The sequence below is a fragment of the Aegilops tauschii genome, chromosome 3 (assembly GCF_002575655.3).
Source record: "Aegilops tauschii subsp. strangulata cultivar AL8/78 chromosome 3, Aet v6.0, whole genome shotgun sequence".
NCBI classification, from domain to species: Eukaryota; Viridiplantae; Streptophyta; class Magnoliopsida; order Poales; family Poaceae; genus Aegilops; species Aegilops tauschii.
Genome location: NC_053037.3, coordinates 8479676 through 8491979, shown reverse-complemented (window position 1 = coordinate 8491979; position 12304 = coordinate 8479676). Strand labels below are relative to the sequence as shown.

The window sequence follows — 12304 nt, the reverse complement described above, 5'->3', positions numbered from 1 at the left end:
ATCGGTGACTATAGACTTATTAGTCTAATCCATGCCATAGCCAAGATCATTGCTAAGTTGCTTGCGATCCGTCTTGGGCCTCATATGGACAACCTTATCTCCAAGGCCCAAAGTGCTTTCATCAAAAATAGAAGTATTCATGACAACTTCATGTACGTGTGCAACCTTGCTCGTCGGCTCCACAAAAGCAAAACGCCATCCATCCTTCTCAAGCTTGACATTCGGAAGGCTTTTGACTCCGTGCGGTGGGACTACATTCTTGATCTTCTACAACGAGAGGTTTCCCTAGAAAGTTTCGTGAGTGGGTTGCGGCCCTACTTTGCACATCTACCTCTCGGATCCTACTCAATGGTGTTCCTGGCCCCCCAATTAAGCACGGCCAGGGCTTTCGCCAAGGAGACCCGCTCTCGCCCCTATTGTTCGTCATCGCCATTGACCCTCTCCAACAAGTTCTCCACTTGGCCACTAGTCATGGGTTGCTTCACAAGATTAGAGGCCGTGGGGTTGTGTGTAGGACCTCACTATATGCCGACGATGCAATGGTGTTCATGGCTCCCATCAAGCAAGATATTGACAACCTCTCATCCATCTTGGGTTGTTTTGGTGAGGTCACCGGATTAGAGACAAACTTCCAAAAGAGCTCCTTTGTCCCCATTCGGTGCAGTAACCGCAATCTGGGGGAGATCCTCCATAACTTGCCGGCGACCCGAGCTTATTTTCCCATCCAGTATTTGGGCCTACCCCTTTCCATATGGCAACTCAAGAGAGCAGATTTCCAATTCCTTGAAGACAAGGTTGCCACAAGGCTTGTCCCTTGGGATGGGCAAAACATCACCACTACGGGTCGTGGTACCCTTGTCAAATCCGTTCTCACCTCGCAGGTCATCTACCATGCCACTCCGCTTATCATCCCGCCACCGGTCATAAAGAGCATCAACAAAATCCAGAGGGCCTTCCTTTGGGCGGGAATAGAAAAAATCACAGGTGCCAAGTGCAAAGTTAATTGGGCTACCGTGTACCGTCCAAAACACCTTGGGGGATTCGGTGTGCTTGACCTCGACAAGTTCGCTCGGGCATTGCGCTTACGTTGGCTTTGGTACGAGTGGAAAGAAACGGACAAGCTTTGGGTGGGTATGGGGAACCCATGCGACAAAGTGGACATCAACCTCTTCTATGCCTCTACCATCATATCAATTGGCAATGGTGCCATTGCCCCTTTTTGGGATTCCCCTTGGCTCAATGGGAAGAAACCGAAGGACATTGCTCCCCTTATTTACTTGGCCTCATCGTGAAAAATTTGGACAGTCAAGGAGGCCTTGGCGGACGATGCTTGGATTCGCAAGTTAAGACTCAATATGATTCTCACCATGGAGCACCTTAGGCAATTTATTGAGCTTTGGGAGCAAATTCGCCACACCCACCTCCGCGAAGATGTAATTGACGAGATGATTTGGAAGCACTCGACGAGTGGGCATTATTCTCCGGCATCGGCTTACCGCGCACAATTCATTGGATCTACGGTTACCACCTTCCACTACTACATTTGGGGCGTTTGGGCTCCGCCAAAGGTGAAATTCTTTGTGTGGCTTGCAACCCGTAATAGGATTTGGACGTCCGACAGGCTCGTCAGGAGGGGTTGGCAAAATTGTGGAATCTGTCCACTTTGCCAATGTGTGCAAGAAAGTGGAGCACATCTTTTTTTCAAGTGTCGGTTCACCGTCAGGATTTGGAACCTTATCAAAAATTGGCTCGGTCTTCATGTGATTGACACGGCAACTTGGGGAACCTTGCACTCACTCTCGCATTGGTGGAGAAACATGTTCAGAAGCAACATCCCCAATAGAAAGGCCATGGCATCCCTCACCATGCTAGTCGGCTGGACCATCTGGAAAGAGAGAAATGCTCGTGTATTCCAACACAAATCAACTCCGGCACCGGTCATCTTCAGTATCATCAAAAGGGAGGCTAGACTTTGGGTTATCGCGGGTGCGAAAAAATTGGGAAACATAATACCGGGAGAGTACCTCTTTTTTTGTATTTGGGGTGGTGTGTAACAAACTCTATTTTCCTTCTTAATTAATATTAATAGATGAGGCAAAGCTTATGCCTTCGTTTCGAAAAAAAATTGGACAATCATTTGGTGCCTGACATTTCAATCACCTCATGTGTAAATCACAATCATTTGCAAGGAGAAGATAATTGAACATCTAAATTTTGGCTAAAACATTCTTTTGTGTAGCATAAGCGCCACACGCGAAACATTTACCACCTAGTAAAATGTGACAGAAACATCCTCTGAATCATCATCATATAATAAACGAGAGAGAGAGAGAGAGAGAGAGAGAGAGAGAGAGAGAGAGAGAGAGAGAGAGAGAGAGAGAGAGAGAGATTTCCTCATGTCAGTTTTTTGCCAACGCTGATGAAACAAGAAGTGTGTACAAGTATTGCAGCTGAACAACTAACAGATCTCAGCTCAGACAGTTTGTACTTGCAGACATGAGTGCCTACTGGTGCCTAAGCTCCGTCCCTAGTCAACACCTCAGCAGCAGCTCATCATATAGTTGGATCCTCTAGGTCGGCAGTGGACAAGTTGTTGATTCGTGGATACGCTGTCATGGTAGTTTATTTGTTCCTTTGTGCCGTTTTTCTTTCGTTGGTTCAGTAATCAGTTGGTAAGACACACACACACACACGTTATCCACCAAACTAATTTTACTGTGGGGCCCATCCCCCTACCTAACCACATGCCTCCAACTAATTCATGCAGTAATATCCATAAAAAATGCCCAACGTATAGCGTTACTCATACTTTGTTAAGAGTCTCAAAGTCAAAGGTCCCTCCCGTTGCTCCCGCGAGCGACAGGAAGGAAAACCTAGCCGCCGTCAGTGCGCCTCCCCTTCCTCGCCCTCCTCCTCCTACTCGTCGCCAGAGCATCTCTAGCAGACCCAGTAAAAATCCGCGACCCATAAAATAACGGCCAAAATACGGGTCGGCGCGGAAAATCCTGCCCGACCAGACTCCACAAACACGTCCGACTCGTAAAAGTTTTTGCGGGGCGCGACAAAAGTTCACCCTCAACCTTTAGATTCACGGGGTGAGAGGCTGACCCGAGCTCTCCCCCTATCCGCAGCGAGATTTGGCGCGAGGGTAATTTTCGCGCGGCCGTTCCCGCTCCCCCCTCCTCGGCCGCCATTACCCCGCTACCACGCGATCCGGTCCATCTTCCCCGCCATTCTTGGCCGCCATGGAAGCCGCCCAGCCGTCCCCTGTCACTGTGGAGGTCGCGCGCGTGCAATCCTCCCCCCTCCCCCGCGGATCTTGTTGCCAGCCATGTCGCCCCCGCCGTCGCCCAAGGCCCCAACGCGCCTGCCCGCAAGTGGCAGGGCAACATTGTCGTGCAGGGTGGCAATCCAGTTGGCCCCGCCGAAAAGGCACGCGCGTCGGGCGCCGCCGTCGCTGCGCGATCTGCCCGGCCGCCCACGGAGAAGGTGAGCTAGGTTTCGGGCATGAAGCGGAAGAAGATTTGGAACCAATATCGCCGATGCATTCAGTGCGCCCGCCGGTGAGTTCGGTGCCGGAGTTGGAACAAGTGCCGGCGGTGGATTCGAGGGTGGCGATGACCTCGATGGAGGTGGTGCGGAGTCAAGAGCGACCAAGATGATCAAGGACATGGTCCTCGCTTTTGCAAGTCCTTCTGCGTTTGTCCTCAAAACCATGCTTTTATTTGCGCGCGAACTATGTTTTATCGTTCGAATTTGAACTCATTTGTCAGAATCGCTGTCAAATTCGCTAATTGGGATTTTTGGTTTGCGGGTCGACGCTGCCCGAGCAGACCCCGCAAAGCCGACCCGTAAAAAGGCATCTTCTTCCAATATCCTTTTATACGGGTCCGTTTGCGGGGTCTGACTCTGCGGCCGCCCGCGCCGGCCCGCAAAACCGTTTTTCCGTGAACTGGAAACGCGTTTTGTGGGTCACTGTTATACGGGGTCTGCTAGAGATACTCTTATTGTCGCGAGGCATATGGCCTCAGATTTTTCTTTGCGCTTTATTTCCGGGTCGATTGCTTGATTTTACATTCTTAATATATGGCTACATGCATCGTCCTTATGCAGAGGCTAGGGATTATCCTTCTTTGAAAGAAAAAGAGTCTAGAAAAACTTGAGCTTTATTATCAAAATATTGTTTCTTACCACAAACATCCGCAAAAAATATGTGTGCATTTAGTTATTTCCTAGTTTGATTTGCACCATGCCCGAAAGCTTGCAAATTATCAACCCCTGAAAAAAAAATCAAGATTTATGATTTTATTTTTCTGAGGGTGTGGAAGATCATTTTATAAAAGGTTTGGGTGGAGGGTTTTTATGCATTAATGTGTTGACTTGGGAATGGTACCAAGTCGTTGAAATATAAAATGCCAACTCCAATCACTGAAGGTTTGAACGGGTCACTGATCTACGTGAAGGTTGGAACGTGTCACTGATTTGTCCAATAAATTAAAAATCAGTCGGACACTAACGCTTGTAAGACCATGTACTTGCATTTAAGAGCACGTTACCATCAATGACAAAGTAAGTACGACTGTAGAGGTCGTCGATTACGTAGTACATTGGATCCTTACCGGAACTCGCAGCTCATGGCGGGTTGGCTGGCTTTTACCTGCTGCGCCGGGGCCCTGATTCTTCTCTTCTTGCCGTCTCTAGCGTCGGAGGACCGGCTTGTCTCCGGCAAGCCGCTCTACCCCGGCGCTACCGTCATATCCGATGGTGGTGCCTTCGCCTTGGGCTTCTTCGCCCCTTCCAACTCCACTCCGGCCAAGCTGTACCTTGGCATATGGTACAACGACATCCCCGAGCTCACCGTTGTGTGGGTTGCCAATCGAAGAAACCCATCACCGACTAACACCTTCTCTCCACCGACGCTCTCCCTCTCCAACTCGTCGAATCTCGTCCTCTCCGATGGCGGTGGCCGTGTCATTTGGACGACGGACGCCGTGGCTTCAACATCGAGCTCATCATCTCCCTCGATGGCGGTGCTCGAGAACACCGGCAACCTCGTCGTCCGGTCGCCAAACGGCAGCATGCTGTGGCAGAGCTTCGACCACTACACCGACACGGTCCTTCCCGGCATGAAGCTCCGGTTCAAGTACGGCGCGCAGGGTGGCGGCCAGCATCTGGTGTCCTGGAAGGGCCCCGGCGACCCCTCCCCGGGGCGCTTCTCTTACGGTGCTGACCCAGCCACACACCTTCAGATATTCGTCTGGGACGGGGATCGCCCAGTAGTCCGCAGCAGCCCGTGGACGGGGTACCTGGTGGTGAGCGAGCGGCAGTACCAACAGGATAACAATGGAGCAGCCGTGGTCGTCTACATGTCCGTCGTCGACGACGGCGAAGAGATCTACATGACCTACACCGTTGCCGCTGACGCGCCCCGCATCAGGTACGTGGTGACACATTCCGGCGAATACCAACTCCGTAGCTGGAGCAACAAGTCGTCGGTGTGGTTAGTCCTCTCAAGGTGGCCATCCCAGGAATGCAAGCGGTACGGCTACTGCGGCCCGTATGGCTACTGTGACGACTTAGTGCGGACGTGCAAATGCCTTCACGGCTTCGAGCCGGAGAACACGAAGGAGTGGGACAAAGGTAGGTTCTCAGCAGGGTGCCGACGGAAGGATCTGCTGGACTGCAAGGACGACGGCTTTTTGGCCTTGCCGGGAATGAAGTCACCCGATGGGTTCACTCGCGTGGGCAGGGACATGAGCACGTCGGAGGAGTGCGCGGCAGAGTGCAGACGCAATTGTTCATGCGTGGCATACGCGTACGCCAACCTGAGCAGCGGACGACGGTCCGGTGGAAACGTGTCACGGTGCTTGGTGTGGTCGGCGGATTTGGTTGACACCGCCAAGATAGGCGAAGGGCTCGACTCCGACACACTATATCTCCGCCTTGCAGGCTTGAATGGTACTACCAAATATCTCCATTTTTTTCTACAGATTTTGTCTTCATGATTTCACTGGCCATTTCTCTATTCTTATAGCAGTATGCATGTATTCCATAGGTGAAAAACCAAGGGGCATTGTAGTGATGATTGTATCACCAATTTTAGGAACTGGCGTTGTGGCACTCTGCATTTTACTGGCATGGCTAAAATTTAAAGGTACATATCATGTTTTCCTAATGAGAAAGTCCATTTGACCACCTTGAACCATGTAAGTACATCTACTACTTCATTTACCGTAACGTTGGACTATAAAATCTTAGTAAACTCGCCGAATATGAGAGGCGGACAATAGGGAGAAAATGTAACACCATCTATATATATGTTAGGCCGTCACCATTTTTTCAGGTCTACCGTCTTCCACATAGACATATAATGAGTTATTTACCCAAAACCATCACAGTTGGGGCTAAGGTAACAACTTGGTACCACATTTGTGACAGGGCACAAAAAATCACCAACTTTGCGCCTAACGTATGACGCCGAGCACTCATTCTCTGATAAGCTCACGGAAACAGTGAACCTGACAAGTTGGCCCCACTTGTCGGGCTGACGTGGCGAAGACCATAAACTTTGACCGACTGATGTGGCAAATGAGACGTGGGCCCCACCTGTCCATGACTAGAGAGTCATCTTCTTCACAACATTCCATCTATCGGGCATTCCATCGAGCACCTTCCGTGCGTCATCCTCTGGTCACTGAAGAAGGCACGGCACGCCGTGGCATGCCGTTGCGCGGGGAAGAGGCGAGGGCCTAACCTTGAGCATGTATGTGTGCTCGGACGCGGCGAGGTAGCACTGTTGCAACGTCCTCGTCGGCGGCAGCTGCCGACAGAGCATGGTGAGCCGAGAAAGGCGGCTTGGGGACCCGCAGTTTGTTGGTGTTGGCGGCGGAGGCATCAAGAGGACATGTCGAAGCCCAGGGACTAGATACGAGGTGTAGAGATTAGCCGGAGCAGGAGATCGAGGCATGGTGGTGTGTGGTCGGAGGTGGAGAAGATGACCGCAATGCAACCGATTCTGGACGTCCGGATCCAAGTGCTCTGGTAGGGTTGCTCAGGCATTCCTGAGCTCCCAGATAAGGTCGTGGGGCTTGGGGTGGTCTCTGGCCATGAGAATAAAGACCGGCGACGACTACGGATCGGGAAGGAGCTTCCATGGGTGTTGTGGGGTGTGGATGCCGGTGGGGTCCTAGGCACCAGATCAAGGGTGGCGGGGTCACGGGCGTCCACATCTGGAACGGACGGTGGTCGGCAAGGCAAGTGGCCCGAGTGGTGCTGCTCGGGGCAAGGCGCGCATTGCCGGAGCGGCGTTGGCGAGAGGAGTTGGTTGATGGTGGAGGAAGAGGTAGCTCTTCAGGTGTCGGGCTGCCAGTGGGGATGACCGTGGTGGCCGACCATGGTGGCGGAGGCATGGGTCTAGCCTGAGCGTGGCCACTGGCGGTGTCCTCTTCTGTGGCTGGTTGGAGACAGAGAAAGAGAGAAAGATAGAGCTGAGGAAGAAGGAGGTGCGTGAGGATGACAGATGGGACCTATGTCCACCTCAGCTAATTGCAGATAGGCATGCCACATTGTCTTGATAGGTGGGCCCTACCTGTCAGTTTCACTGTTTTCGTGCGTAAATTCGACGAGTGCTCGACATTATAGGTTAGGCGCATAATTGGTGGTTTTTTGTGCCCTAGGCCAAATGTGGTACCAAGTTGTTACCCTAGCTCAAGTGTGATGGTCTTGCGTAAATAGTTCTAGTAGTGAAATATAGCTGTTATTTTTTAATGTCTGTGATATACTCAGTAGACAAGAAATAATTATAATATTGTGCATGCAGGAAAAAATAGGAAATGGAGAAAACACAAGACCTTTTATGAACATGGGAAAGGACACCCTGCCCATGATCACGAATTTCCATTTGTTAGATTTGAGGAAATTGCTCTAGCAACGAACAATTTCTCTGAGACATGTATGATTGGACAGGGAGGATTTGGAAAGGTCTATAAGGTAACTTGATCAGTTATTAAATCCCTATTGTTTGTAAATAAGTAGAGTTGAATTGTTGGTATGACATTGAATCTAAGTTTCCCCTTAATAAAAACTCTTCAGGGTATGTTAGGTGGCCAAGAAGTTGCTGTCAAGAGGCTAAGTAGTGATTCTCAACAAGGAACAAAGGAATTCAGAAATGAAGTAATTCTAATTGCCAAACTACAACATAGAAACTTGGTTCGACTTCTTGGATGTTGTGGAGAAGGAGATGAGAAGTTACTGATTTATGAGTATCTACCCAACAAAAGCTTAGATGCTACCCTTTTTGGTACATAGTAAGGCCTCATGATTTCCTAGAACACCTAAAATAAATATGCTTACATTTTCTTAATGTACAGATGATTCAAGAAGACTATTGTTGGATTGGACAACAAGATTTAATATAATAAAAGGAGTTGCGAGAGGACTTCTGTATCTCCACCAAGACTCAAGACTGACTATAATTCATCGGGATCTGAAAGCCGGAAATGTTTTGTTAGATGGAGAAATGAAACCCAAGATAGCAGATTTCGGCATGGCGAGGATTTTCTGTGATAACCAACAAAATGCAAACACTCAACGTGTCGTGGGAACATAGTAAGCAACCTTTCAGCTTATATATCTTGTAAACTTGCATATAAGTTTATACCCCATTCATTAATTCTTGTGACTGCAATGGTCAAGAAGTGGCTACATGGCTCCTGAGTATGCAATGGAAGGCATTTTCTCTACTAAGTCTGACGTCTACAGCTTTGGCGTGTTAGTACTTGAGGTTGTAACCGGTATAAAGAGAAGCTCCAATAGTAACATCATGGGCTTCCCTAGTCTCACAGTCTACGTGAGTACACACTAGACTTTTAAAATTTAGCAATAGATCCAGATTTTGAAGGGTTTTTTTATATACTTTCAATTTTTCAGTCATGGAATATGTGGAAGGAAGGGAAGACAGAGGAATTGGTGGACTCTGCTATCATGAATACTCATTCTTTGGATGAAGTTTTTCTTTGCGTCCATGTAGCACTCTTGTGTGTTCAGGAGAACCCAGATGACAGGCCATGCATATCATCAGTTGTGTTTGTCCTAGAAAACGGAAGCTCCACACTTCCAACCCCCAATCGCCCTGCCTACTTTACACGACAGCGCATACCAATGGAGCAAATCATAGATGATATACAGAACTCTGGGAACAGCTTTACTCTCAGCGAGATTCATGGGAGGTGAAATTACTATATTAAGACACGTCAACCCAAATTTCCACATAACGATAGTCGTCATCCATTGTATGGAAGTCACTATATCTTGCTTTGTATTATCTAATCTCTTTTTGTTTGCCTTATTGACTTGGGATAAAACCAAATACTAACATAAATATCTTTTTTTACTGAGAACATAACTAGCAAAATAATGGAAAATATAAGGGATTTGTGTGCATGACTCGTTTACTGCTCATAACCTTGTTCACAAACCTTGATCAGATCCTGACGAATTTGTCTGTCCGTAATCATTACAGTAGACACAGTTGTTCTTGAGAGCTGCTAATCATTAGCACCGTGCATGACACGTTTACTGCTTTCTTTCTCTGCCCGGTGTGAGTGGGTGCCCTCATAAATATGCGTGTTCTATTTATTCGGTTTATATCGTTCGGTTTGTACATTATTGATACTGGTAAATACAGTAATTAAAATATGGTTTGGTGTTGGTATGTACCAAATTATTTCCATATGATTTCGGTATATACCAAAGTTGATGCAAATTTAAAAATGACAAAATGATACTTGTTTATACAAAACAATATATAACTGTATATCTACTAATTACTAAGCTTCCTAGGAATGGTGGGCTCTAGAGGATCTAGGCTTTGAAGGGTTGTTGGTGGCGCCGTTTGTAAGAGTGAGTTCACTGCCTGAGTGGATATGGGTCTATTAGCAGATAATTGTGGCGTCTGTATGGGGTTCGTGTGAACAGCACCGGTGGGCACCAACACTGCGACATGTAACGACATCACAACAACAAATGAATAGGTCACTCCACCAAAAACACCATATATTGTCCACAAACACCATGTCGACAAAAAGAAACAACACAATCATAATCAACAAGTCAACCATAATTGAATGACAACCCAACAGGCCAGGTGAAACGCACAGCAAGCCAGCAGTAATAGATTGTGGTACAAAATAAAAAGAGGAACATGTATAGATTCATGCCTTGGTTGCTAGTAATGCATGCAAATGTGCAATACATATTTTATTTTGTTTATGGAGTGTGCTTAGCATGTTTTTTAGAGAAACTTGATTGTTATAAGAAAACTGAATGTGCATAGGAATTTGGCTCTCGCAAGAAAAATGACTGTTGGGGAACGCAGTATAAAATTTCAAAAATTTCTTACGCTCACGCAAGATCTATCTAGGAGATGCATAGCAATGAGGGGGAGAGGGTGTGTCTACATACCCTCGTAGACCGTAAGCAGAAGCATTTGACAACGCGGTTGATGTAGTCGAACTTCTTCTAGCTCCGATCGATCAAGTATTGAACGTACGACACCTCCGAGTTCTGCACACGTTCAGCTCGATGACGTCGCTCGTCCTCTTGATCCAGCAAGATGTCGAGGAAGTAGATGAGTTTCGTTAGCACGACGGCGTGGTGACGGTGATGGTGAAGTGATCCACGCAGGGTTTCGCCTAAGCACCGCAAGAATATGACCGGGGGTGTGAACTGTGGAGGGGGGGGGCGCACACGGCTAACAATTGATGTTCTGTGTTCTAGGCGCTGAGGGAGTCCTGGATTAGGGGGTCCTCGGACAGCCGGACTATATACTTTGGCCGGACTGTTGGACTATGAAGATGCAAGATTGAAGACTTCGTCACGTGTCCGGATGGGACTCTCCTTTGCGTGGAAGGCAAGCTTGGCAATTCGGATATGTAGATCTCCTTCTTTGTAACCGACTATGTGTAACCCTAGCCCCCTCCGGTGTCTATATAAACCGGTGGGTTTAGTCTGTAGGACAACAACAATCATAATCATAGGCTAGCTTCTAGGGTTTAGCCTCTACGATCTCGTGGTAGATCAACTCTTGTAATACTCATATCATCAAGATCAATCAAGCAGGAAGTAGGGTATTACCTCCATCGAGAGGGCCCGAACCTGGGTAAACATCGTGTCCCCCGCCTCCTGTTACCATTAGCCTTATACGCACAGTTCGGGACCCCCTACCCGAGATCCGCCGGTTTTGACACCGGCATTGGTGCTTTCATTGAGAGTTCCACTGTGTCGTCACGGTAAGGTTTGATGGCTCGCCTTGTTATCAAGGACAACATCACCTCTGGGGGAGCTCTGGCTGTAGGCCAAACTCTCCGACTAGGCGGCTTCGTCATAACCGCCCGTTCGGCCACCGCGCCGATGATGACTTCTCAGGTCATCGAAAACAACCTCCACGTCAGCTCGGAATTCGCCGAGCGGATGGATCCAATGGAGCTTTCGTCCTTGAACGAGCTCTTGGATCGCATTGCCGCCCTGGGAGTCGCTACAGACTATGATCGGATCGGGCTTAAACCCGACCAAAGAGAGATTAACTCTCCGCCGGTCACCCATCAGTAGCGGTGGTGGAGGAGCAATGCAGCGATTCTTCCTCTATTTTGAGGACGAACTATGTCCGGATTCCCGAGCTCTCCGAGTCGGATACCTGTCTACGGGAGGACATGACCCAAGCTCCGGACTTAGAACCGGACAGCAGGCCAGAGAAATTGGGCAACATCCCAGAGCCCGAACTGCCTAGTTCGGAAGCTCCTCTGCCTCTGAGTCTTAGATCGGGTCAGGGTTTGGACTTAAATCTACCCACCCGCCCAGATACAAGCGATCTTTCCCACATTAGACAAGAGTCCCAAGAGACAGTACATCACTTTTGGGCCAGATTCCTCCTTGTAATGAACAAGGTCAAGGACTGTCGCGAGGAAGACGCAATTTCGTTATTTTGCAACAATTGCACGGACAAGGGAATCCTCAACGCCATACGTCGCCGTGACATAGTACACTTTGCTGACTTGGCGGCCATAGTACAGAAGTACTGTGCGATGGAAAGCACCTGGAAAACCCAAGCAAAATTCTGGGATCCACCGGCCCTCAATAAACCCCTCGTCCGAACTAAAAGGGTGCACTCTCACAAGTCACCCGATCCAAGGGCGCGGAACCGTATTGGAGGGATGGCTCAATGGGCCATGCAAAATTCACACCACACCGGATACCATACCAACACACAGCCTTAGAGCATGTTGGATACTTCGGCAAGTGGCCAAGA

General features: G+C 48.6%; 1 protein-coding gene across 1 annotated transcript; it reads left to right on the top strand.

Moving 5' to 3' along the window:
* The first annotated feature begins 4518 nt into the window (after window positions 1-4518).
* Window positions 4519-9422, top strand: LOC109786729 (G-type lectin S-receptor-like serine/threonine-protein kinase At1g11300). The gene is made up of 7 exons (XM_045232198.1): window positions 4519-5958; window positions 6056-6154; window positions 7820-7989; window positions 8092-8299; window positions 8370-8607; window positions 8698-8848; window positions 8929-9422. Exons 1-7 carry the CDS (start codon window positions 4635-4637, stop codon window positions 9229-9231), a joined length of 2493 nt encoding a protein of 830 aa, XP_045088133.1. The 5' UTR covers window positions 4519-4634; the 3' UTR covers window positions 9232-9422.
* Window positions 9423-12304: the final 2882 nt, after the last annotated feature.